At 50.3% G+C, this 26,673-nt stretch overlaps 2 protein-coding genes and 2 non-coding genes across 4 annotated transcripts in view; all 4 read left to right on the forward strand.

The window, feature by feature from the left end:
- The first annotated feature begins 1,812 nt into the window (after positions 1–1,812).
- Atp5f1b (ATP synthase F1 subunit beta) lies at positions 1,813–8,172 on the forward strand. Its single transcript, XM_051170251.1, has 9 exons — positions 1,813–1,978; positions 2,336–2,518; positions 2,731–2,905; positions 3,528–3,649; positions 3,846–4,030; positions 4,411–4,692; positions 6,154–6,366; positions 6,921–7,122; positions 7,909–8,172. The coding sequence occupies exons 1-9, from the start codon at positions 1,849–1,851 to the stop codon at positions 8,007–8,009; spliced, it is 1,593 nt and encodes a 530-aa protein (XP_051026208.1). The 5' UTR covers positions 1,813–1,848; the 3' UTR covers positions 8,010–8,172.
- Positions 2,585–2,659, forward strand: LOC127211116 (small nucleolar RNA SNORD59). Its single transcript, XR_007833393.1, has one exon. It is a non-coding gene; the product is annotated as a small nucleolar RNA SNORD59 (small nucleolar RNA).
- On the forward strand, positions 3,700–3,771 carry LOC127211115 (small nucleolar RNA SNORD59). The gene has a single exon (XR_007833392.1). It is a non-coding gene; the product is annotated as a small nucleolar RNA SNORD59 (small nucleolar RNA).
- A 1,035-nt stretch (positions 8,173–9,207) lies between the features above and the next one.
- Baz2a (bromodomain adjacent to zinc finger domain 2A) overlaps positions 9,208–26,673 on the forward strand; it is a 37,478-nt gene continuing 20,012 nt past the window's right edge. Inside the window, exons 1-2 of the mRNA XM_051170882.1 lie at positions 9,208–10,273; positions 25,785–25,922. Of these exons, the coding sequence (XP_051026839.1) occupies positions 10,270–10,273; positions 25,785–25,922 (142 nt within the window). The 5' untranslated portion in view covers positions 9,208–10,269. The remainder of the gene's footprint in view (positions 10,274–25,784; positions 25,923–26,673) is intronic.

Here is a 26,673-nt window from a genome sequence, read left to right on the forward strand (position 1 = left end):
CACAGAGATCCACCTGCCTCTGCCTCCCGAGTGCTGGGATTACAGTCATGCACCCTCGCGCCCTGCTTAATAGGGTCTCACGTAGCCCAGGATATACAGCTGAGGATGGCCTCCCCTTTTAGAAGTACATCTATTTATTTGGGGGAGGACAAACATGGACATAAAGAGGACAACTTGCCGAAGTTAGCTCTTTCCTCCGACCTGAATTTGGAGCGCAGGTCCTCAGCCTTATTGGTAAGCTTATTTATTAACGAGCCATCTCCTCCAGCCTCCTTGATCTTATTTTCACTTCTCCAGTGCTAGGTTTACAGGCATGTACCACACACGTGGCTTTATGAGGTTCAGGGCAGTACCCACAAAGATAGATTGCAAACCCCAAGTGTTGATCAAACTCTCCTTGTTGACCTTACTTTATTTCTCAGGAGGGAGAAGCAGCGCTAACGGTGCTCAAACCTAGGGAGGCATAGAGGAGGATCATGGGAGCTCTGACAGGAACAGCCAGCTCTAGGTTCAGTGAAGAGACAGGTGTGGGGGCGCACATCATTAATCCAGGAATTGTGATGCTGAGACAGGTGGATCTCTGTGAGTTCTAGGCCAGCCTGGTCTACAAAGAGAGTTCCAAGACAACCAGGGTTATACAGAGCAGTCTTGCCTCAAAAAGCCAAAAGATGATTAAAAATAAGTAATAAATACGATGGAGAAGGGCTGGGGAGATGTATTAGTGATTAAGGCTATTCTTCCAAAGGACCCAGGCTCACGCGCGCGCGCGCGCGCACACACACACACACACACACACACACACACACACACACACGACTCACAGCTGTCATAACTTTAGTCCCAGCAGATCCCATGCCCTCTTCCGGCCTCTGAGAGTACCACACACCCACATAATGCATGCATAGAAATACATGAAAGCGAAACCGCCATGTGTGGTTTAATCGGTGCTGTGTGTTGTCACAGCAAGGCAGTTTCTTGTTAGACTCCACACCATGCCCACTGTCGCTGCTCAAAGTCAGCATCTCAGGGAAGGATGCCATGGATTCTGTGACTTTCCCTTCTGCAGCAACACATGCTTCCGGCCAGCCTCCAGTCTCATTCAGAGATCCTTTGAGAGACCTGGCTCAGCTACTGAATCCGAAGCCTATCACTTCCGTTCTTCCTTTTATCTGAGGCAGGGGCTCGAGTGGCTTAAGTTGGCCCTTAGGACTCTTTTGTTTGTCTTTTGTTTTGTTTTCCGAGACAAGGTTTCTCTGTGTAGCCTTAGCTGTCCTGGACTTGCTTTGTAGACCAGGCTGGCCTCGAACTCACAGTGACCCACCTTTCACTGCCTCCCGAGTGCTGCCCTTAGGACTCTTGACCCTACTGCTGGTCCCTGTCACGTTCTGGAACTACGGGGTTCTGCCACCGCGTCTGGTTAGGGCAATGGCAAAGGGCCTCGTCCTCCTGCCGAGGCGCCTGAAAGCTTCCACCCCACGTTCGCATGCCACCTTGGTGGCTGTCACCTAAGTCAGGGCCCAAGGACAGGCAAAGGCGGGCAGCAGGAACTCCGCCCCTTTACCTACACGCACTTCCGCCAGATACCTCGCCTATTGAAGTTCCTATGGCCCAATTAGGCTTCGCGGCTTAGAGGGGTGCTTGTCCAATTAAACAAAGGCATCTGAAATTGACACCGGTTCTGACCAATAGATGAGGACCTTCGAGTGGCTTTCCCTATAGGAGCGCGATCTAGCGTGATGAGCAGCCAATTTATCCAATGGCCATGCCTCCCGCAGAGGCGGCCCCGCCCCGACTGCAGAACGGACGGCGGGGACCGCTGCGGCTCTCAGTCTCCACCCGGACTCCGCCATGTTGAGTCTTGTGGGGCGTGTGGCCTCGGCCTCGGCCTCCGGGGCATTACGGGGACTCGGCCCTTCGGCGGCATCGCTACCCCAGGCGCAGCTCTTACTGCGAGCCGCTCCCTCCGTAGTGCATGCTGGTAAGTGCATTCCTGGAGGAGCAGGGTTCGGGTCTTCTCCCCGTGACCTTGAGGCCTGGGGGAATCCGTGCTCCGTAAGGGAAGTCCAAGGACAGTCGCTCGTGGGAGCGTCGGGCGAACCAGCATGGCCCGTTTTGTGGTGAGAGGGCGGCGGGTGGCCACCATGACCTTGTGGAGCCGCCTGGGGTACCTGTCTCACGGGTAATGGCGGCTTGTGCACGAGGTCAGCGGAGCGCTCCATTGCAGCGTGGCTTTCCGAGCCTGCGGGATACTTAGTCTGGCCAGAGCTAGCCTTTCCTTGGGAGCAAATCTGGGCTTCCGTGGACCTTGGCCGCCCAGTATCCTTTTGTCTGTTAGCCAGGGACTATGCGGCGCAGACGTCCCCGGCCCCGAAGGCAGGCGCTGCCACCGGGCGGATCGTGGCGGTCATCGGCGCCGTGGTGGACGTCCAGTTCGATGAGGGACTACCGCCCATCCTAAATGCCCTGGAAGTGCAAGGCAGGGACACCAGACTGGTTTTGGAGGTGGCGCAGCATTTGGGTAAGTGGATTTTCTTTCTTTCAAGGAGCTTGTTAAGTATAAATAGCACAAAATCCATGCCGTCTCCCATCTGTGATGATCTTATCAAAATGACTTTCGTTCTTCTGAGTTTGCTGAAGCCACTTTCAGATGCTGAGGGGGAGTCTGGCTTGCTTTTGGCCGCCCATCACCACGAGCTTTGATTCCTGTAACCTCTAAGCACTTTTTGACAGGGGAGAGCACCGTCAGAACCATCGCCATGGATGGCACTGAAGGCTTGGTTAGAGGCCAGAAAGTCCTGGATTCAGGCGCGCCAATCAAAATTCCTGTTGGTCCAGAGACCTTGGGCAGGATCATGAATGTCATTGGAGAACCTATTGATGAGAGAGGTCCCATCAAAACCAAACAGTAAGCTCCTCTCGTTGCTTTCGTGAACCCAGGCACTCTTTACTGAAGCTTTAGGCATTAGGGTAATGACTTGGAGTCAAGCAGTTTTCCTACAGCACTACTTCAGTGTCTGTTGTATTCAGTTATACAGCAGTTGAGATTTTGCAGGGCAGTGGTGGCACTCGCCTTTAGGCCCAGCCCCGGGGAGGCAGAGGCACTCAAATAAATCTCTGTGAGTTTGAGGCCAGCCTGGTCTATAGAGCAAATTCCAGGACAGCCAAGGCTGTTACACAGAGAACCCTGTCTCAAAAAACAAACTAAAAGGTTCCTATTAAAATGTTTCTACTTAGAACCCCACCTCATAAATTATTTAAAGCTTCTGTTGATGACTTAGGTTATGGATTCTCTAAAGTTTACAGATTTTTGTTTTCTTACTGGTATATAAAGGAATTTTGTTATGTTTAGGATGAATAAGAGGAAACTGTCAGGAAAGGGAGCTTATTTGTTCCTGAGTCAAAAGTTTTTATTGCAGAAAGTTAGAATTACACAGCAGCTTAGCTTACATGGACAAGATTAGATTTGACCAGAGTGGCTTGTCAGCGCAGGGACGCAGTGCGGACCCTCTTCCCTCTACATTTTACAGATTTGCTCCTATTCACGCCGAGGCTCCTGAGTTCATGGAGATGAGTGTTGAGCAGGAAATTCTGGTGACGGGTATAAAGGTTGTGGATCTGCTGGCCCCGTACGCCAAGGGTGGCAAAATCGGTATGTTGCTGATTTGTATGATGTAATAAGGGAAGCGTATGCGCTGACGTCCTTCATTGATGATTAGCTTTTGACTTTCGTTCTTCTGAGTTTGCTGAAGCCAGATGCCATTCCTGAGAAGGGAGACACAACTAAATGTTGTCTGACAGTCGCTTCATTGGGAAAGCGGGGATCTGAAACGCTCTTCTTAACCTAGGACTCTTCGGTGGTGCTGGCGTGGGAAAGACGGTACTGATCATGGAGCTCATCAACAACGTTGCTAAAGCCCATGGCGGTTACTCTGTGTTTGCTGGTGTTGGCGAGAGGACCCGTGAGGGCAATGATTTATACCATGAAATGATTGAGTCTGGTGTTATCAACCTAAAAGATGCCACCTCCAAGGTAAGCTCCGAGTTGATTGGTGTCCACATGATCCTATGCAGAGAGCTAGTACCAGCTGAAGCCATGTTTTGTCTTTGATGTTGAATGCCCTAGGGTCTGTTAACAGCCTTTCCTTCCACCATTTTTCTCTGGTGTGTGGTATTTCTGGACTTTAGTTTTGGTAGATAATGAGTGCTGGGAGCTAGATTAGAGGTGTTGAATGGGGGGTCTGCACATCTTCAGTTCAGTGTTTTGGGTTTCATGTCTAACGGGAAGAAGAAATTTGTAAACAGAAGCATTGGCGTCTGAGTGGGGCCCATAGTAGTCTCTGACTGGGAATAATGGGTTGTCTGTGGCATCCTTATTGCTCTGCCAGCTTTTCTGACGCGTGTTTTCTGCAGGTAGCCTTGGTCTACGGGCAGATGAATGAGCCCCCTGGTGCTCGTGCCCGGGTAGCTCTGACTGGTTTGACTGTCGCGGAGTACTTCAGAGACCAAGAAGGCCAGGATGTCCTGCTGTTCATCGACAACATCTTCCGCTTCACCCAGGCTGGCTCAGAGGTGTCTGCCTTGCTGGGCAGAATCCCTTCTGCTGTAGGCTACCAGCCGACGCTGGCCACTGACATGGGGACAATGCAGGAGAGAATCACCACCACCAAGAAGGGCTCTATCACCTCTGTGCAGGTGAGAGACCGAGTGGACAGGACTTCAGCTGAAGAAAAGGCATCCAGGGAGATAATGAGCCCTTTTTATGTGTTGGGCTAGAGGGATGGTTCAGTGGTTAAGAGCATGTCTAGGTCTTCCAGGGTTTCCAAGGAGCCATGCTTGATGGCTGGTAACCATCTGAGATTGGGACAGCCTGGGCTTGCTCACTTATTTGGTAGTGGCCGTTTGAGAAAGGGTCTCATTATTATGTAGCCTTGGAACTTGGCATCTAGACCAGGCAGGCCTTGAGCTCCTGATCCACCTGCCTAAACCTCCCGAGTATTGGGACTAAGGCATGTGTACTCCAGCAGGGCTTTTAAGTTGGAAGAGTTAACCAGTTAGAATAATGTGTAAAGATGTATTCGTATGCCAGGCTCTCAAGTTAAATTAAATACAAATGCACATTAGCTGGGTCTGGAGTTACATGCCTGTGATCTAACACATAGGAAGCAGAGGCAGGGGGATCTACAGAGTGAGTTCCTGGCCAACTTGGCTATATGTCATTGTCTCAAAAAAAAACCAAGAAAATGGAACACTAATAATTTGAAGGTATCTGGAGCTGGGGAGATGACTCAACAGCTAAAAGTACTTTCTGAAGCTAGGTGGTGGTTGCGCACACCTTTAATCCCAGCACTTGGGAAGCAGAGGCAGGTGGATCTCTAAACTCCAGGCCAGCCTGGTCTAGATTGAGTTCTAGAACAGCCAAGGCTACGCAGAGAAACAAACAACTTTTTGTTCTTGCAAAGCACCTGGATTCTATCCTAGTACCTGATGGTGCCTTACAAGTACCCGTAACTCCAGGTCCAGGGCATCTGACCTCTTCTACCTTGTGCAGGCTGACTCATGCATGTGGTGCACAGAAATTCATAAAGGCAACAATAATAAAACAGGACCCTTCTTTTAAGATCTGCCTGTGTAGTTCTAGCTAGTCTGCTACTCACTATCCACCCAGCCTAGTTCCTCAACTCAGAGCAATCCTCCTGCCTCTGTGTCCTAAGAGCTGGGATTACAAACAGGAGCCACTCCTCTGCCTTTCATTGTTTCCTTGTGTGTGGTAGAGGCAAGTATTCTGTGGCTGGAGTTTCGAGTGCTAAAACAGACCGTACACTAGAGGTGCACTCGTGGCCGTGTTCACGTAGACACTAGAGGAGCACTCGTGGCCGTGTTCACGTAGACACTAGAGGAGCACTCGTGGCCGTGTTCACGTAGCTACTACAGTGCAGGAAGATAAAGATGTCAATAAAAGTTGGTGCCATTACAGTGGAGTCACAACACAGCATAGTGTGCTGGCCGCACAGGGCACACAGCATGCCTTGCTCCAGCACCAGGGGCCTAAGACAAAGCGTGGGCCTATGTAGGAGGACAGGCGCAGATGTTGGGAAACGGGTGGATTAAGGAGGGATGTGCTGCTCATCTCCATGGGTTCTTGACTCACTTTAGGCCATCTATGTGCCTGCTGATGACCTGACTGATCCGGCCCCTGCAACTACCTTTGCCCATTTGGATGCTACTACCGTGCTGTCCCGAGCTATTGCTGAGTTGGGCATCTATCCAGCTGTGGATCCTCTGGACTCCACCTCTCGAATTATGGATCCTAATATTGTTGGCAGTGAGCACTATGATGTCGCCCGAGGGGTGCAGAAGATTCTGCAGGTGAGTGTCTGCCTCCTGGGGTTGGTGGTTATTGGATCATAAAGAATTTGAAAACTGTAAGGACTGGATCTTTTCTGGTCATTTGTATGAGCAGGCAAAGTTGAGAAGGGACTGATCAGATTGCCCGACTGGTGATGATAGCAAGCACCTTTAATCCCAGCCCTCAGGAAGCAGAAACCAGCCTGGACTACAGAGGGAGTGCCGGGGGTCGTTAAGACTACAGAGAAAAATCCTGCCTCTGAAACAACAACAAAAAAGAGTCCAGTTGGGTTTGGTGGCGTTCAAGACAGGGTTTCTCTGTGCAGCCCTGGCTGTTCTGGAACTCACTCTGTAGACCAGGCTGGTCTTGAACTCACAGAGATCCACCTGCCTCTGCCTCCTGAGTGCTGGGATTACAGGCCTGCACCACCACGTCGGGCTCCAGTTTCTCTAATGTAGCTGATGAGGAGTGGGGAGGAGATGCTGCTCTAGGCTGAAGGAACCTGGGACTCTGATAGAGTTCTAAATTGAAGGGATAACGCACCTAGCTCTCACCTCATCCTGCTGTGTTTTAGGACTACAAATCTCTCCAGGACATCATTGCCATTTTGGGCATGGATGAACTTTCTGAGGAAGATAAACTGACTGTGTCCCGGGCAAGGAAAATCCAGCGTTTCTTGTCCCAGCCATTCCAGGTTGCTGAGGTCTTCACAGGTCACATGGGAAAGCTTGTGCCCTTGAAGGAGACCATTAAAGGGTTCCAGCAGATTTTAGCAGGTGAGATTTTTCTACCAAGCTAGCCATAAAAATTATAGAAAACTGAAATACAAGACAGTCCTGATACATATTGTGTACCTTTCACTACAGAGGCCATCGCCCTGCTCTGTGGTAAACTGTCCCATGTCACTGAGCCAGAGAGTAGGAATTTGAAACCAGAACTCAAATGCCCGCCCCCCAATGCCTCAGAATAACAGAACCCATTTCTCCCACTACCAACCCACCCCAGCACATCTTGGCTCAGCAGGACTGAGCAGCCGCACCAGGAGGAATGATGGAAAAGCAGGTGACAGTCCATGTCAGAGACAGCACCCCCCCTTACCAGGGAACCCATGTGAAAACTGAGCTGCCCATCTGCTGTGTCTGTGTGTGGGGGTGTTAAGTGCTCTTGTGCCTGCAGGTGTATATGTGCATGCGGGATCCCATGGAGTTCCATCCCCTGGGAACAGCCACTGGAGGTAGAGGAGGTGGTGAGCTGCCATGTGGTGCTGGTGCTGAACTTCTGTCCTCTGGAAGAGCAGTCACTGCTGAGCCCCAAACTGTGTTCTTGGAGGGGACATGTGTGCTGCACACATTTAGTCTCAGTGCTCCCAAATAGATCTCTGGGTTCCTGAGTTCCAGGCCAGCCAGAAAACTGTCCCCAAAAAACAAAAAGTAAATTTCACTTGGAAGTTTAAGTTTCCTTACATAATAAGAATTTATCCGTCTGACCAGTGGCTTCACGTGGTGAGGTGTGTGTGCTGCACAAAGTCCGTTCACCTTCTCACTGCTCATTCTCCCGTGCAGGCGACTATGACCATCTCCCAGAGCAAGCCTTCTATATGGTGGGGCCGATTGAAGAAGCTGTGGCAAAGGCCGACAAGCTAGCAGAAGAGCACGCCTCATGAGGGGTCCATTTGCCAAACTCAGCACTCTGTACTGTCCTCTCCTTCCTCCATGCTGAAAGCTCAGTTTCCTGTGTAGGCCACACAAGAGCCTTGATTGAAGATGTGATGTTCTCTCTGAGGAGAGGAGTATTTAAAGTTTTCAATAAAGTGTACACCCCTCGCTTGTCTGTCTTGCTTCTGAGTCATCCCACAATGCAGTTGGCAGTAAGAGGCTGCAGTTAGCATGTGGTTGGAACAGGACTATCAGAAAGGGCCATTCATCGGTGGAATGCTGTGGGCCTTGTGCGGCTTCCTGTGGCTTTTTTTTTTTTCTTCGAGTATTTCATACAGCTTCTTTTGTTTTTGAATCTTGCATAGTCCTGGGTTGGTCTCCATGGTCCTGCTTCAGCCTTTCAAGTGCTAAGATTACAAACCAACTCCACAGTGCTCATTTCCACACTAAGTAGGCAAGGTAATCCCCCCATCTCTCTTCAAAACAGGGCCTCACTGTGTAACCTTGGCTATCCTGTACTCCCTTTATAGATCACACTGTCTTTGAACTCAGAACCTGCTTCAGATCCTAAATGGGATTAAAGGTATATACAGACCTGGTACAAGTTTGAAGACAGGGTTTCTCTGGCTGTCCTGGACTTTGTGAGACCGATTTTAGTGCTGGGATTAAAGGTGTGAACCACCATACCCAGCACAAAATGGTTTTTTTTTTTTTATTGAAAGAGGAAAATAGGTTGGTTTATTCCAAGACCAGGCATCAATTGCCTTTATGAGATGTGGACGATGCGTTACAAGTGAGGGTCTTGTGGGCCTTGTCTAGGTCTTCAGGAAGTTCCTAATAGACTTCCTCCAGATATTTGAGCAAGCCTAGACTTGCATGTTTGAGGCTGCAGGTTAAAGAAACAACAACAACAACAAAAAAAAAACCCCAGGAGATTGGATAAAGATCCCTTATGAGAATTAGGAAGATTTAATGGTGATACAACGACAATTTTTTTGTTGTTTTTCGAGACAAGGTACAAAGATAATTTTTAGGTTGGGCCAGATGACTGAAGCAGACAAATGGGTTTAAGGCCAGCCTGGTCAACAGACAGCCAAGGCTACACAGAGAAACCCTGTCTCCAATCTGCAACGCCACTATCCCCCATCCCCCCCCAAAAAAAACCCCATGGTGTTTAGTGTTGCTGTTGGGGCTTTGGAACAGCATTGGGAGTTCTTCATAAAATGTGCACTTAGTGCACTATAGTAGGCTATATTTTGTGACCTACAACCTGTTTTGAGCCCAGCTAGTGGCCTCTTGTGGCAGCATTTGAGACTACAAGAGTGGAATCTCACCATTTTGAAATCTATTACAGGCTATTTTCTGGGAGGTATTTCTGTCAGCTAATGACTGTTTACAAACCAGCTGGAGCTTTGTCCTGCGGAGGAGCCTGCATCTATAGGCGCCACCTTGCAAGGTTGCCAACATCGGGCAGAAGCTCCGCCGAGACAGCTGAACTCACAGTTCTGAGCCCCCGGTGACCTGGAGAGCTCTAGGAGAGGCTCCTGGGGCAGAGAGGAGGCCTCAGCTTCCTTCCACCTGATCATGACGTCCTTGGCTCCAGTTCCTCCCGTGCCAAGATCTGGACACAAGGTGGCGCCCCTGAGTTGCCAGTGCTTTGGTAGACTTGCTTGGGTTGGGGGAAATGCTGTAATGGGGGTGGGAACACCTCCTCCAGATCCTGACTGGAGAAGGTAAAAAGCGGGTGAAGACCTAAGAGTTCAGGTCACCTTGTTCTGCTTTGTCACCCAAATACAGACTTGCAAACGGATATTCTAAAGGTCATTTGCGTCCCAGTGTTCATGTCCTCTAGCATTTATCGAGACCTTTTCCCTCTCGTTAGCTGCAACTCTGTTTCCTTCTGCCTTTACTGTCCTCTTTTACCACAGTCCTGAAGTGTTAACATAGTTGTAACCTTCCTCCATACTTCTCCTGGGTCAGCCCTGTCCTCGCCTCCTCCCTTTCTCCACCCAGCGAAAGCCCCGCCCTTCCCTCCGCCCTCCTACCCCAGGCTGTCACACAGGGACATCACCCTACAGCAGTTTAGGCTGTGTGGTTCGCAGGAAGCATACACTGGCTTTTTGGTTTTGGTTTTTTGTTTTGTTTTCTTGTTTTTCTTTCCGAGTTCCCAGCTCATAGTTGGGGAGAACCTACCAGTAGCCTTCAAGTGCAGCGAGGCCCAAGGACAGTGAGAAGCTGGGTCCTACCCTGGAGTCCTGCCAGCCTGACATGGGTAAGTATGATAGCAGCCCCTGGGAAAGGCCTAAGGGATGCCGAGCTCCCTCCCTGGCTGACTCAGCAGGGGTGGGGCCTAACCTTTGCTCTTTTGGGGCGGGGGGGTGAAGGAGAGGAAATGGACTGTGTGGGGGACACACGGCTTAGCTGCTGAGCACGAGACCCTAGCATTGGCAAGCTCCAGCTCTTAAGGAAGAGCCTAGGGTTTAGGTGATGCCTTCCTTCCTCACCCGCGAGGTGGGCCGGCCCCTCCATTCCCATTTACGCGGCTGAGACAAGTAGTATTTTAAAGTATTCATTACTAGTCCACTCCTGGTCCTGTTAAGGGTGCCTCCCCTTCCCCTAGTTTCTCTCAGGCCTTTAAAGCCCAGCCTTTCCTCCTCCCCCACCCTAACTCACCACCAGGTCGGGGCTGCACTGAGCAGCTGCTTCCTGTTGCCCCAGAGGTTGCTGCAAGGGTGGTGGTGGTGGTGGCTGAGGCCAAGCTGAGCTACGAATAAAGCCGATTCTCACAGTCCTCCATCAGCCTCACTACGCTGCTACAGATGGCCTCCACGATACCCAGAGGGTTGACAGGACAGGGCCAGGGCCGGGGAGAGGAAGCATGTTTACCCAGCGAGGTGCCTGCCGTGCGCGATCCAGACGCCCTCTCCTGCTGCCCTAGGCCTCCTTGAACCTCGGTGGCTCCCACTGTCTCCCAGCCGTCTTTGTGATTAAGTCTTTGCCGGAGAGGAAGGGAGAGAGAGAGAGAGAGAGAGAGAGAGAGAGAGAACACGAGCAAGCGAGCTCTTGGGGTACCGCATACGGCTCAGGCCCACCGCCATCCCCAGCTGCGCCGTAGTAGAAGTTTCTGTCCTTTTCCTGCCTCTGGGATCCTTCCTGGTTCCGGCCCCTAGGAGACGCCACCCGCTTTCCCCTCCCCCAGCGGAGCCTCCGCCACCGCCGTCCCTGAGCGCAGGCGAGCGAGAGAGCGCTCGTCCTCCCTCACCCGAGGAGCTCCTGCCCCTTTAAGCGCCACCTCCCCCCCTCCACCGCCGCCGGCCTCGGGCTGGGGGAGGAGGCGCCGCCGCCGCCCGGCTCGGCCACCTGCGCCTCCGCCCCTGCCGCCTGGCCCTGCCCGGCCGTGCTCCAGGTGAGGCCCGGCATCCCGCTCCAAGCCGGGAGTCCCGGGGCAGGGTGTCCTCGCCGGTTGCCGTGCGATGCCCCGGGATGCCGGCTCTGACCTTCCCTGCGCCGCGCCGGGCGGCTGCCCTCTCTGCTCCCCTCCGCGCCCCGCAGCGCCGTCTCCTCCGCGCCCATCCCGCCCCTGTCCTCTGCGACGCACCGGGACCCGTAGGCTGCTCTCGCCATCCTCTCCCGGCCCAGGATCTCCCCTCCCCCGCCAGGAAGACCTCCCTCCCTCCCTCCTGCGGTCTAGGTCTCGCCTCCCCTAGAACCGGCGTTTTCCCACGCCACGCTAACCCCAACGGGAGGGGGAGTAACCGCCACCCCAACCACTCTGCTCGCTGTCCGTCTGTCCCGGCAGGCGGACGGGAGGGAGAGACGGACGGCGCACACTACGGCCCCTGTCCGCCCCGCTCCGTTCACCCTCGAGTCCAACCGTGTCCCACTAGAGGCTTTCCTGCGGGAGTTTGGGGTCTGACCTCAGCACCGCCCACTGAGACCGGGTGGGAAGGGCCGGGGACCCAGTTGGGGCTGGCCCCTCCCCCTCGTCCCGGCACCCGAGGCAGCCGCGCTGTGGGAACCAACCTTGGGATACTCGGCTTTTAGCGGCTGTTGCGGCAGAGAGGACCCGGGGCTAAGTCTCTAAGGGATTTGGGGTGCTGGGTAAGGCAAAGGAAGCCCGACCTTTTCTATTTCAGGTTACCCCAGGAAAGAATGAGCTGTGTGTGTCTGGTGTGCCCACCGTGGAGCTGTCCATTGAGAAAAGACTAAATGTGACGGCCGCCGCGGGCCCACTGGGGAGGGCTTATATTCCTCTTGGTATATTAAGAGGGAATCTACCCTTCCCAAAATACACCGAGATTGTCTTGCCCGAGCCTTATTGGCGACAGGGACCAGTGGGAATAGCTACAGGGCCGAGAGCAGTGGCCTACAGGGTGATCTGCCCAGTCAGCGAGTGGGAGGTCTTTCTAACCACCTTACCTTGAATGGAGGATACTCGTTACGCCAACGCCACCTGAGCCCCTGCCTCCTCCTCCAGTGCCCCTGCATCCAGAATTTTGAGAATGGGTGTCAGGGTTTGTCTTGTAAGATTGAGTCACAGCTAAGTGTGCAGTGTCTGTGCTGCTGAGCCTGTCGGGGTTGGGGAAAGGGCAGTTACAGCTAGGATGCACCTAGGGTGACTCTCCCAGCCCTGACCATCTGGCTCCAGAGTGGCTGGCACTATGGCAGTTGACCCAGAGTCAGGGAGGTACAGCAGGAATGGGGAGAGTGTGCAAAAGGGGGAGCAGGTGTTTGTCTCCACCCATCGCTTCTCGTCCTCTGGCTTGTTTTGAGGGAGGTTCCGTCAAATTCCCCAGACATTCCTCTTACAAGTTGCTGATAAAATAACCCCTGTCCCTTTCTCGTTTTAGTAGCTTTTCGAAGCGAGGCTTGTTGGATAACCAGCCACGTTTTATGGGATTGAGAAATGGTTTGAGGACATAAGGGGTCTGTGGTTCAAATTGGGCTGGCCGTGAGGAGGGGGTCACGAGTGCTACAAGGTTGCGGCACCTGACAAAAAGTAACCACTTAGTTCTGGGGCATATTTCCAGCCCAGCGTTAGATACAGCAGGGAAGATCCCAGGGTAAGTGGATAAAAAACGATCCTGGACCAAATGGGAAAAATGCATTTCTCTTCTTTTTAAGAAAAAAAATTTTAAATGTTTTTCTCTTCTAATCCCAAGTGGTCTTCTATCCTACCCTTTTCTTCTTGGCTCAGGGCTGGATGAGGGCCTAGAGGTTGCTCAGGAGACTAGGCCTAGGGCTCGGAAGGGGTGGGGATACTGGGGCACAGGAGTAACCGGCTCTTCCGGAGTCAGCCGTGGGTGTGTGTGGGTGTGTGGTGGTGAAGCGAAGGGGGCGTGGTCACGGACGTCTGACCGGCGCAGGCTCCTCCCCTCATGCCCTGTCTCTTAGTGCTTACCCCTGGTGGGAGGTAGGAAGATTCTTCTGGCCTGGAAAAGGAAGAGGAGGGAAAAGGAGATACCAGCTTCCCCCTACACCTGCTTCCTCCCTTTCCTGCTCTCAGGTGCCAGTTCCAACCTAACCTTTTTATTTTTATTTTTATTTTTTTATCATTTTGGGGTTAGACATTTCCTTAGCATAAGTTTACTTCTCCTTTCTCCGGAAGGAAGAACTCCTTGTCCCTTGAGCTTGGCCTCTACTTAGGGCTTTCAGGTTAGTGGACGATTAGAAGGGTGAGGTGTACCCCCCCCCTCACACACACACACCAGATCTATAAATGTCCTATTGGTTTTTCCTGACTAAGTTTCACCATGTAGTCGTGGCTAGCCTGGAATTTGATATGTAGACTGAGCCGGCCTTGAGCGCACAATGATCCTCTCGTCTCTGTCTCTTCAGTGTAGGAATTACTTTATGTAGAAATTACAAGCCCACTGTAGGGCCCGTGGTGGCTCATGCCTTTAATCCCAGCACTCGGGAAGCAGAGGCAGTCCGATCACTGTGAGTTCAAGGCCAGCCTAGTCTACACAGTGAGTCCAGGACAGTCAGGGCCACTCTGAGAAACCCTTGGTCTCAAAAAAACCAAAAACCCATTTTAACACGTAAGATTTTGCTTTTCTGTGTCTCCTTCCCTTGGGGGAGAGCAGGGGAACCCCTTAGTGTCTGCTGACCCATACTGTCGGCTTGTCTATGGAAACCTTCCTTTCAGCCTCTCTGAACTGTTTGCAGTGATGGGTGGGGAATGTCCTCCACACACAGAATCCCTCTCTGCAGTAAGGAAATCCAATTTAGACTGTTGGATTTGGCTCTACCTTACTCTGTCCACACTCAGCTTTCCAATCTCTTGGCACCCTCCAAGAGGAAAAGGTATTTGCTGACACCTCCCAACCAGCCAGAATCTCACCAGCCTTCTGTCTGTTGTTCTTCCCAGGTGTTCAGACTTAGCTTTGCATCCTTTAGGCAACTGTTAACATTCTAGAATTACATTTCATTGAACTGTAAGGGAAGGGAATGAAGTTTCTTTTCTCCTCATGTGTCTAATGTATGACCTTGAACAAGTCAGTGAGCCTCTGTGGGTCTTCATTTCTTCATCTAGCAAATGAGAAGCTGGAATTAAAAAAACAAAAACAAAAACAAAAAACAACCCAATAAGCTGTAACATCATATGACACTGTTTCCCAAACTCTTAATTCCTTGCTAGATTTTACATTGCAGTTTCCCAAGGAACACAGCTACATAGCCTTGTTAGAAAAAGTACAGGAACAGTAAAATAAACATTTGGGACTTTTTTGGGGGGGGTGGTTGTTTTTGTTTTTGTTTTTTCTTGGTTTTTCGAGACAGGGTTTTTCTATGTTATCTTGGCCATCCTGGACTCGCTTTGTAGACCAGGCTGGCCTCGAATTCTCAGTGATCCACCTGTCTCTGCCTCCCTAGTGCCGGGATTAAAGGCGTGCGCCACCACGCCCAGCCAGGAACTTTTTACTGCCTCTCTCCCACCCTTTGGCTACATTTAGGCTTGTCTGTGTGGAGCCAGAACTGAGTCTTTTCCTCCATGTGCAGGAATCCTGATGTCTGAAGCCCTGCCGACGACACCAGGAAAGCAGTGATCCAGGCAGGACCAGGTTGTGCCCCAGGACGTAGGTGAGTGGACTTCTGCTTCCCTCCATCCCTTTCCTTGGTGTGAGTCGCTGCCTAACAACTCCCACTTTCTCACTATCCTGCTGAGGAAGTGAACAGCCCCGAAATTATCTCCCAGGCGTCCCCTCTCAGTTAGGAAAGGAGCATCTTTCTGCCTTTGGCCCTAGGGACTTGCTGTAGTCGGCTAGGTTAACCTGGGAAAGGCTTTAGCTACCCTTACAGTTTGACCTGGGTCAAACAAGACTGCGAGGCTCCGCGGCGCTAGGACCCGGATCTGGACGACAGGGAGGGCACTAGGACCTGCGGCAGCGAGGGGCGGAGCCCGCGGCGTCCCCGCCCCCTCCAGCTCCGGCCCCCTCCGCCCGCCGGCCATGTTGGCTCCGCTCCGTCCCCGCGGGTAAGCCGCGACCCCCTGCCCCTCCGGACCCCGACCCTGCACCCCTGTCCCGCGGGCACCCCGAGCCTGGCCATGTGACCTGCCCGGACGCCGTCGCCTCAGGTCTGTAGGGTGTGCGGCCCGGGCGGAGGTGGAGGCTGAGGGGACCCCGGCCAGGGCAGGGGTGGGGGCTGAGGTGGAGGCTGAGGGGACCCTGGCCGGGGCTGAGGTGGAGGCTGAGGGGACACCGGCCGGGGCTGAGGTGGAGGCTGAGGGGACCCCGGCCGGGGCTGAGGTGGAGGCTGAGGGGACCCCGGCCGGGGCTGAGGTGGAGGCTGAGGGGACCCCGGCCGGGGCAGGGGTGGAGGCTGAGGTGGAGGCTGACGGGGACCCGGGCCCGGGCTGAGGTGGAGGCTGACGGGGCTGAGGTGGAGGCTGACGGGGCTGAGGTGGAGGCTGACGGGGCTGAGGTACCCGGGGCCGGGCTGAGGTGGAGGCTGACGGGGCTGAGGTGGAGGCTGACGGGGCTGAGGTGGAGGCTGACGGGGCTGAGGTACCCGGGGCCGGAGCTGAGGTGGAGGCTGACGGGGCTGAGGTGGAGGCTGACAGGGCTGAGGTGGAGGCTGGCTAGTGGAGACGCGTCCACGCGCGGCGGGATCCCCGGGAGGGGCTCCACCTGCTGGGGCGGCAGGGCTGCGCGTGCGGGGTGGGTGCGGGGTTCCCTGGGAGGTCCGTGTGGAGCGGGGGTCGGAGGGTGACGCTCGCGTTCTGGGTGTGGAGGGCCTGGGCCGGGAGAGGCCCCGCGCTGGAGACGGAGGCGTCGGAGAGGAATAAGGAGGGATTCCGCTCCGAGGGAACCCTCTCCGAAAGGGATCCCCGTTTCCGGAGCCGAGACGATGCTCCCGCCCGGTCCCTCTGGTTCCAGCGTCCCCGACTTCCAGACGTCAGTGCCAATAGCAGGCGTCCTTTGTGGAGCTTACTGGAGTGCGGGATTTGTGTCCTTCGGGGGGTGGGGGGAGCGCCACCGCCTCCATCTGTACACAGGCCGCCCCTCCCCCAGCCGCCCCAGGAAGTGGCCGGGAAATGGCAGCTGTGCGTTCGATGCTGCGTCTCTTGTTTTGAAGTGTCCATTTTAATGTAATTTGCTTTCTTTTTCTGAGGCCTCCTGGGCAAGCTTGGATCTTGCCAACCGGGTGGCCCGAGAGATCTCTCCTTAGACTCTTCACCTGTAACGTTCATTTGTCAACCAGTAGTCAACTGTAGCTGACCCCTCTGGAGGCCGTCTGTTCCGGACCCCGCCCCGCCGCCCCGCGGTGGAGGTCACAGGGAATCTGACTGAGTTGTCGCCACAAGCGATCGCCGCCCAGTACTAGCGGTGCAGATTGAGCTTAGAGAACTGAGAACTACTGGGGAATCGCTCTTTATGCAGTCAGTGGTTTTCTTGATCTGCTCGATGCTTTTAAGAGCCTCTGAGCAGATAGGCTTGTGAGGAGAAGGGGGAATGGGGAGGGCGTGCGCTTAGGATTGTGTGCACTGTTGGGGGCTGACTGTTCCTTCCTTGACTTGGGTTCCTGCACGTTTAACTTCTACAGAACTAATTAGGGGAATTTACTATCATGACTTAACTCCGGTCTATAAAAGAACATTTCTTGAAGTGTGGGTTTTTTTCCCTTTTGTGTATGCCCGAATCCCCCCCCCCCCCCCCCCCCCCCCGCTTTCACTTTTCTGCCTTATGTGTATGGGAGTTTTGCCTGCATGTATGTCTGCAGCACGGGTGGGCCTGGAGCCCACAAGAGACATGAAGCGGCTTCAAATTCCCTGGAACTGGGGTTAAAAGATGGTTATGAGCTGCCGTGTGAGTGCTAGGAATTGAACCTGGGCCCTTTGAAAGAGCAGTTAGTGCTCTTAACTGCTGAGCCATCTCTCCAGCCCTGTAATGTGAGTTTTTATATTTTAGGACATAGAAGTATTTTTCTGAGGTGTACCTCTGCCCCCTTTTCTTCCTTATTTTGGCAGTAGGGTCTCATGTAGCCCAGGCTGGCTGTAAACTCAGAGAAGCCTGTGTAAAAGGAACTTGTATTTGCCTGTTTCAGTTGTTGTGTCTGAGGCTTCCTGCCTCTGTCTGCTAACCTAGGCCTAGTCCTGGAAGCTTCTGGCCTCCATACAATCTAACCTAGGCTTAGAACATTTTCAGCCTCTGAGACTTGCTGCTTAATAAGCTCATCCTTACTTGTTCTTACTGCACTCTGGGCCAGCTGACTGATTCAATCTGGCTTCTCTGGGCCCCTGAATTTCTCCGCTTGGCCTCAAACTAACTCAGCAATCAGCTCTAATCTTCTGGATCCCTCTCACTCTCTGTTTGATTCTGTCCTCACCTGTGTGTAGCTTCTCTCATTCAACCTCTCTTTGTAAAACTCTCCTGGTAGAACTGGCTTCCCTTTCCTCTCTATTCTCATCAAAGTTGGGAGGATCCTATTCTGTCAAATTTTGTCTGATTTGTCACTTTCATTTTCTGCCACTCAATTAGACATCACCTTCAGATATAGGTGCTTCTCTCTACAGACTAACTTTACCTGCATTGTTTGGGATTAAAGGAGTGCACCACCACCACCCCTGGAGCTAAGCTTTTCTTTACCTGATACTTTTTCTCTACTAGACTGGTCTTGAACTCAGATCTGCTTGCTTCTGTCTCTTAGATTAAAGATGTGTTTGTATCCCAGCCAGATCACAGACCTGGAAGGAAAGGGAGGCTTATTTAAGAGCCGGGTGCTGTGGTGCACACCTTTAATCCCAGCACTCGGGAGGCAGAAGTGGGTGGATCCCTGTGAGTTCAAGGCCAGCCTGGTCTACAAAGTGAGTCCAGGACAGCCAAGGCTACACAGAGAAACCCTGTTAAAAAAAAAAAGAAAAAGAAAAAGAAAAAAAGCAGTGTAGGAAGAGAGGAATTTACTGAGGCAAGTTGAAGAGAAAGCAAACTAGACACAGAATGAGAAGGATCCAGAAGATTAGAACAGAGTGCTGGAGTTAGTTTGAGGTCAAGCAGGGCAATTCAGTCAGAACTGAGAGAAGCCAGATTGAATAAGTCAGCTGGAAGAGGAGCTTGAGCCAGAACAGCTGAGTTGGACCAGCCAGCCCAGAGCTCAGAAAGAAGTAGAAAGAGTGAGTTTATGTCGGGCATGGTGGCTCATGCCTATAGTCCCAGCACTCAGGAGGCAGAGACAGGCGGATCGCTGTGAGTTCAAGGCCAGCCTGGTCTACAAAGTGAGTCAAGGACAGCCAAGGCTACACAGAAACCCTGTCTCAAAAAACAAAACAAAACAAAGAGTGAGCTTATTCAGCAGTATTTCCCAGAGGCTGAAAACACTCTAGGCCTCGGTTAGTAGAGGGAGTTAGTGAGCCTCTGAGATGACAGTTACTATTACAGGTATGTGCACATGTGTTCAGGTGCCTGTGGAGGCAGATGGAGTTACAGGCAGGTGTGAGCTGCCTCGGTGCTGCGAACTTCAGACTGATCGTTTTGTAATCCAGACTGGCTTTGAGTGCATCACAGACCCACAGGTGACCTTTAACTTGTGTGCTTCTTGCCTCTAACTCCTAAGTGCTGTCTGACTGTTCAGCTGTGGGATCCATGCCAGTTTATAGGAGTTAGGAATAGACTGCAGGCTTTTGTGTGTGCTAGGCAATCACTCTACCAACTGAGGATATTTACAGCCTCCTCTGTTCTTTGGGTGTTCAGTTGTGTCTGTTAGAAAATTATGTTTAGAACTGAGGTTGATTTTTCTAACATTGCCAGTTCTTCATTCCTTTGCCCTGTTTACAAGGGATAGCTAGTCCAGTCAGCTACAGATGGCATAGCTCAGGCAGGCTGCACAGGCCTTGGGTTTAGTCCACAGCAGTGCAGGATTTTGTTTTGTTTTTCGAGACAGGGTTTCCTTTTGTAGCCTTGGCTGTCCTGGACTCGCTTTGTAGACCAGGCTGGCCTTGAACTCACAGCAGTCTGCCTGCCTCTGCCTCCCAAGTGCTGGGATTACAGGAGTGTGCCACCATGGCCCAGCTCCTGTAGGATTTCTTTAAAATATGTTGTTGTTGTTGTTGTTGTTGTTGTTTTGAGAGAGGGTTTCTCTGTGTAACTCTGGCTTTCCTGGAACTCATTCTGAGACCTGAGTATTGGGATTAAAGGCTTGTACCGCCACCATCCTGGCTTTTATTTTTTATTTTTTAATAGGCAGGATCTCTTTGTGTAGCCCTGGTTAGCTTGGAACTCCCTGTGCAGTATAGGCCAGTCTGACCTTCAACTTACAGAGCTTCAATCCCCACCTGCCTCTGCTGTGACTCAGTGCTGGGCAAGAGTTTGAGTTTGATCTGGGTAAAAAGGCCAGACAGGCATGTGGTTGTGGTCCTAGCACTGGAGAGGCAGAACTGGAAGACCCCAGGGCTCACTACTAGCCAGGCAGAAATGACAACTTCAAGCCACTAAGGGACCCTGCCTCCAAGGAGATAGGTGGTGCTTTTGAAGTTGTCCTGTGATCTACATGTGCACTGACACGAAAGCTCTGCCACACACATGGACATCATGGACATACTTTAAAAAGTTGGGGGCTAGATGTGGTGGTACTTGCCTTTAATCCTAGCACTTGGGCAGATCTCTGAGGCTAACATGGTCTCCATACTGGGTTCCACTATAGCCGAGGCTCTACATAGTGAGACCCTGTCTCAAAAAAACAAAGTTAAAAAAAAATGAGGCTGGAGACATCTTATGCATGCTGCTGCTCTTGAAGAGAACCTGAGTTCAGTTTCCAGTACCCACCTCAGGCAGCTCACAACAGCCTGTAACTCTGGCTCCAGAGGATGAATCCAACATCTCTGGACTCTTCAGACACCTGCACTCACTGGCAGAGGGCCTGGGTTCTATTCTCAGCACCTACATGGTGGCTCTAAACCATTTCTAACATCGTTTCAGGGCATCTGATGTCCTCTGCTGACCTTCATGGGCACCAGAAATGGTACAAGTATAAAATTTTATCTTTATGAAGCTGGGCGTGGTGGCACACACCTTTAATTCCAGCATTTGGGATGCAGAGGCAGGTGGATTTCTGTGAGTTTTGAGTTTAGCCTGGTCTACATAGTGAGTTCCAGGACAGCCAGGATTACATACTGAGCCTGTCTCATAGAAAAGAAAAAGAAAGAAAGAGAAAAATGGAATTTATTTCTCTGAACATAGGAACAAGCTTACACTAAGCTCCTATGGCAGTAACAAAACCTAAGCCGTACTTCATTTGGCTGTTTTCTCTACTTAGGATTAAATTAAACGCTGGAAACATGATGGTGGGACTTAACATCCAGGTGATGTGAGAGAGCCTGCCTGGACAAGGCAGTTTTCTTTGAGTCGGGCCTTCCTACCTCCGTGTAAAATTTCATCACCCTCCTTCTACCTTATTTAGAGTTCTGGTTTGAAATGGGGGTTGAAGAAAGGACATTTTGAGAGAGACGAAGCCTCAGTCAGAACTTGTTTTAGTTGCCTTAATCAGAATTCCAAGAGAGGTTTGAGTAGGTTAGATAAAAGGGCATCTTTCAGTATGAATTTGGCACTTGGAACTGTAATGGAAGACAGTGACTTGGGCAAGGAGGAGGCATTTGCTTGGTATGAATGTAAAGAGATAATGTCTCTAGGGTCAGGAACTGAGAGCATCGAAAGCTTGGAGCTTCCCCAGGATGTGTGGGGCATCAACCTTGATGCCATCTGTTCCTTGGGTTGCTTGTCTAAGGCTGTGTTAAAAGTGCAGAGTGTTAGTGCTTACTGCCCTTAGCACCAAATGCTCCCAGTACCAAATGGCAGCTCACAGTTGTCTGTAACTCCAATTCCAGGGAGCCACCTCCACTTCTGAGGGTTCCTGCCTGTATGTGGTGTGCATGCACTTAGAGGTCCACACATACACATGCTGAGAAGCAAGTTGGCATGTTGATATGCACCTGTAATCTCAGCATTGTCCAGGCTCTTACTCTGTAGCCTAGTTGGCCTAGAACTGGGCAAGTAGACCAAGGTAGCCCCAAACTCACAGAGATCCACCTTTCTCTGCCTTCCAAGTGCTGGGATCAATGCCACCACACCTGGCATTTTCTTGTATTCTTAAATTGTGACACCTGAAATCAGGAGTTAAGATGTATAATGTCTGGATACATTATCACTTCTGTAGGCTCTCCCACACTAGTAGTTTTTAAAAATAATGTCTTTTAGAGCTGGAGCTCAGCGGTTAAGGCTGCTCTTCCAGAGGACCTGCGTTCAATTCCCAGCAACCACATGGTGGCTCACAGCCACCTCTAATGAGATCTGATGCCCTTTTCTGTCACGCAAGCATACATGCAAATAGAGCATTCATGTATATAAAATAATAATAATAATAATAACAAGCCCTAGGCTGGAGAGATAGCTCAGAGGTTGGGAGCACTGGCTGCTCTTCCAGAGTTCCTGAGTTCAATTCCCAGGAACTACGTGGTGCCTCACAACCATCTATGGTGAGATCTGGTGCCCTCTTCTGGTGTGCATGAAGACAGTGTACTCATATACATAAAATAAATAAATAAATCTTTAAAAAATAAGTCCCTTTTAAAAATATGCCTTTTAAATCCCGGCTTGGTGGGACATAGCTTTAGTCCCAACACTGGGAGGCAGATGGATCTCTGAGTGTGAGGCTAGCCAGGGCTACACAGAAAAACCCAGTCTCAAAAAACATGTGTAGGCCGGGCATAGTGGCACACGCCTTTAATCCCAGCACTGGGGAGGCAAAGGCAGGCAGATCACTGTGAGTTCAAGGCCAGCCTGGTCTACGGTGTGAGTACAGGACGGCCAAGGCTACACAGAGAAACCCTGTCTTGGGGGAAAAAAATAAAAACTGTCTCAAAAAATGTTGTACATAACTCTTTTGTCTAATAAGAAAAGGTAGCATGGCTGGATGTTGTTTGAATCCCAGGCCACCAGGGGCTACATAGTGAGACCCTGTCAAACAAACAAAACCTAACATTTAATACAAGGGCCTTTACATAGATTTTCTTGTTGAACCCTCACAAGCCCTAGTAGGAGATAATAAAATTTTTCTGAATAATTTGCCTGAGGTCAAAGAAGCCAGTGAGAAGTAGAACTGAGACCTAAAGTCTGCTCCTAAGCTGAACTCATTGTATATCAGTATTTAGGAATGAAATGGCTGTGGGTCCTGTGACCCTTCAGTTGGGGCAGGTGTCAAATAGCCTTTTTTTTTTTTTTTTTAAGATTTATTTAATGTACACCTGCAAGCCAGAAGAGGGCACCAGATCTCATTATTCATGGCTGTGACCCACCATGTAGTTGCTGGGAATTGAATTCAGGACTTTTGGAAGATCATCCAGTGTTCTTAACCTGTGAGCCATCTCTCCAGCACGCCAAATATCCTTATTCTTTTTCTGTCCCTGTGTCTTTGAGCTGACCACTCATTCCTAACTATGTAGTTTGTGAAGTGGGATATGCTGTTTTCTCAGTAACAAAGGAGAAGGGCACTAGTTTCCTTGTAGATTCAACGACAAAAACAAAATTAAAAAATGGAAGTGTGACCCATCTTTGAGGGTATAATCCAGAGGACACAGGAAGAAAGATGTGTTACTGTTCCCCACATACCAGGCAATGTGCCTGCCTAAAACTGGAGGAGGAGAGGGGGAAGTGCAGGTCAAGTGGGACTGGCTCTTCAGTCTTCCTTCCCAAAGTGAATATTGCATGTTCTCTTCGCTTTGTGGTTTAAGCTTTGGAAGTACCCCAACCTAGGAACAAGGATTTAATTTTTTTGGTTTATGTGTTTCACTCAGGATTACTAATCTCATGATGCTCATTTTTCTGATCCTTGTTCTGAAGAATGGGCTTTCTGTGTAATGGGGGCATCCTGGAAGACTGTCATCTTTCCTCTATAGACTTGATTTTTTTTTCACGGATGCATAGCAGATTGAAGCCACTACTTGGTTTACACTTGATCTTAGCCAAAAAGCCGAGATGTGATTGCTATTTATTTTAACATTTATTTTAGGTGTGTCTGTATGTGGGCACACAGGCGCCACAGCAGGCATGTAGAGGAGAGGACAATTCAGGAGTTGGTTCTTTCTTTCAACCATGTGGGTCCCAGGGATTGAACTCAGGCCGTCAGGCTTGGCTGCAAGCACTTTTACCACTGAGCCATCTTGCCTGCCCTTACTGTAATTTTGGAGTGAGGCTGGGGTATTGTATATGAGAGATAAATTAGTACTGAAAACTTTTCCTGAGTTGAACTTGGTGGCATATACCAGTAATCTCAGCACTTAGAAAGCCGAGGCAGGAGGGTTGGTATAAATTGAGGCTATTCTAGGCTATAGGAACGACTCTCAAAAAACAAGCAAACAAAATCCAACTCCCTCCAGCTAACTGCTCTCTTAAACAGAACATAAACTGCTTTTATTTTTATTTCTTTTTTGTTGGAATGGATTAAGGTGGTGACATAATAGACTCTTAGAATCAAATGGTACATGGGAAGCTTCCTGCTGCCAGGCCTGTAGACTAAGCTAAATCCCTGAGACCCACATGGTAGGAGAGACCTGATGTCCCAAATTATCTGCAAACCTCTGCGTGAATGCCATGGCATGTGTGTCTACATGCATATAAGCAGCCTGTGTGTGTTTGTGCACACGAGAGTGCATTTGTGTGTGTGCGCACACGCATGTGAATGTAGTGTGTATGTACACTGTTCACACACACCTAATGGTGTTTAATTATCAGCACACAGCATATCCACAAACCCTGATTGGCTTGCTTTGGAACAGGATCTCACTATGTAGTCCCTTTGCTCTTTTTGCCTTAGCCTCTTGAATGCTGGACTTGTAGGCATGTGCCAGCAGGTCTGACTGGTGTCTGTTTACTTCTTGGAGGTGGTGGCCATTGGTCAAGTATATTCTTTCTTTCTTTTATTTTTTATTTTTTATTTTATGTGCATTGGTGTTTTGCCTGCTGGTATGTCTGTGTGAGAGTATCAAGATTCTGGGGTTACAGACAGTTGTCAGCTGCCATGTGGGTGCTAAGATTTGAACTCAGGTCCTGTGGAAAAACAGTCAGTGCTCTTAATCGCTGTTATCTCTCCAGCCCAGATATATATTTTCTTTTTCTTTTTCCTTTTTTTTTTTTGGTTTTTTTTTTTTTTTTTTTTTTTTTTTTGGTTTTTCGAGACAGGGTTTCTCTGTGTAGCCTTGGCCATCCTGGATTCAACTTTGTAGACCAGGCTGACCTCGAACTCACAGCGATCCGCCTGCCTCTGTCTCCCGAGTGCTGGGATTAAAGGCGTGCGCCACCATGCCCGGCTCCCAGATATATATTTTCATAACCAACTTATTTATCTTTTATAAAGGACAATTAAAGCTGGCCGTGGTGGTGTATGCCTTTAATCTCAGCACTTGGGAGGCAAAAAGCAGCAGATCTCTGAGTTTGAGGCCAGCCTGGTCTACAAAGTGAGTTTTAGGACAGCCAAGGCTACACAGAGAAACCCTGTGTGTGGGGAAAGAAAAAAACCTTTCGCCGGGCATGGTGGCTCATGTCTTTACTCTCAGCAAGTCGGGAGGCAGAGGCAGATGGATCACTGAGAAACCCTGTCTTCAAAAACCAAACAAGAAGCCGGGCGTGGTGGGGCACGCCTTTAATCCCAGCACTGGGGGGGGGGGGGGCAGAGGCAGGCGGATTGCTGTGAGTTCGAGGCCAGCCTGGTCTACAAAGTGAGTCCAGGACAGCCAAGGCTACACAGAGAAACCCGGTCTCGAAAAACCAAAAAAAAAAAAAAAAAAGAAAAGAAAAGAAAAAAAAAAACAAAAACCAAACAAGGAAAAAAAAAAGCTTTCAGTATAAATGCTTCTGCCATCCAAAAGTTAAAGTTATTAACATAATCCAAAGCCTTTCTTTCTTTCTTTCTTTTTCTTTTTCTTTTTTGTATAGAAACAGAATCTCTCACATATTAGGTTAATGTGCACTAGTACATCACAAATATCTGACAGGTCAGACGTTTCCAATAGTTCTTAATTCTGCTTTGATCCCTCCTGGACTCTATCAGAGGTAAATTTATTTCATCAAGGGCTTCATTTTTTAGCACTCCTAGTGCTGGGTTTGTAGGTGTGATACCATGCTCGACTTAAAGTTGGGTCTTTGCAAAGGTTAAGGCATATTTTCTTCTTTCTCTACTTGGACCTTCTCTTAGTACCTACATTGAAGTGTGAATAAAAGGAGGTGGGGCACTGCCCCCACATGACAATATAACCTTGTTTAATCACAAGTATGTTTTCTTTTTCTCTTGTCCTACAGAAATGGAGGCAAATGACCATTTTAACTTTACTGGCCTTCCCCCTGCACCAGCTGCCTCAGGACTGAAACCCTCTCCTTCCTCAGGGGAGGGCCTCTACACTAACGGGTCTCCCATGAGCTTCCCCCAGCAAGGGAAAAGTGAGTGTGGGCCAAAAGACCCGGGGAGGGAATGGGCATGTTGGAGCAGGTTGACAGGAGATTGAGATCTGTTTGGGATCACTACCCCACAACTCTCTGCTGGCAGGTAGTGACAAGAAGTAAATCCATAGTACTTACTAATGGCCAGAGAGAAGTTGAGCTTCTGAGTACAAGTTAAAGGGGCTATGGAAGCCACACTTTCTGTCTTGAGTCTAGATTGGAAAAAGCACACAAGCTTTTCCATCTTAGCCTGGTCTTTTGTTGGTCCTGCTTCCTGGCTCCTGGCAGAAAAGGAGGTAGCCACTGCTGCTGATGGTGAGGGTTGTGGACCTATGACAGGTACCGCCCTGGGGAGCAGGTCTTGGGAATTAGAAAGCTTTTGGACTAGGGATGAGGAAGGTGGGTGAAGGTCAGGAAGGCCTGCAGCAGAAGTGCTGCAGCTGCTTCTTGTCCTTGTGTGGAAGGTGAGGTGTGCAGTGCCTCCCCTAGAAATGTATAATTCCACACGAGTTGCTGTTGACCTCATTTTCTTCTTTTTTTCTTGAGGTAATGTAATGGCTTATTCTAGCCCAGGGTGACTATGAACTAGTGACACTCCTTCTGCCTCAGTCATCTACCAGTCGCCTTTCTTTTTTCTTTCTCTTTTTTAATTTTTTTTTATTTTTAATTTGTTTACCTTTATTCTGTGTGCATTGGCTTTTTTTTTTGTTTGTTTTGTTTTGTTTTTTTTTGTCTGTGTGTATATCTGTGT

The sequence above is a fragment of the Acomys russatus genome, chromosome 28, assembly GCF_903995435.1.
Source record: "Acomys russatus chromosome 28, mAcoRus1.1, whole genome shotgun sequence".
NCBI lineage: Eukaryota > Metazoa > Chordata > Mammalia > Rodentia > Muridae > Acomys > Acomys russatus.

Bases quoted from the DNA above. Each gene is read 5' to 3' on its own strand.
- Atp5f1b (XM_051170251.1), top strand. From the start codon at position 1,849: ATGTTGAGTCTTGTGGGGCGTGTGGCCTCGGCCTCGGCCTCCGGGGCA. The intron at 3,650-3,845 runs GTATGTTGCTGA...TTCTTAACCTAG, and splicing joins CGCCAAGGGTGGCAAAATCG to GACTCTTCGGTGGTGCTGGC. The intron at 6,367-6,920 runs GTGAGTGTCTGC...GCTGTGTTTTAG, and splicing joins GGGTGCAGAAGATTCTGCAG to GACTACAAATCTCTCCAGGA.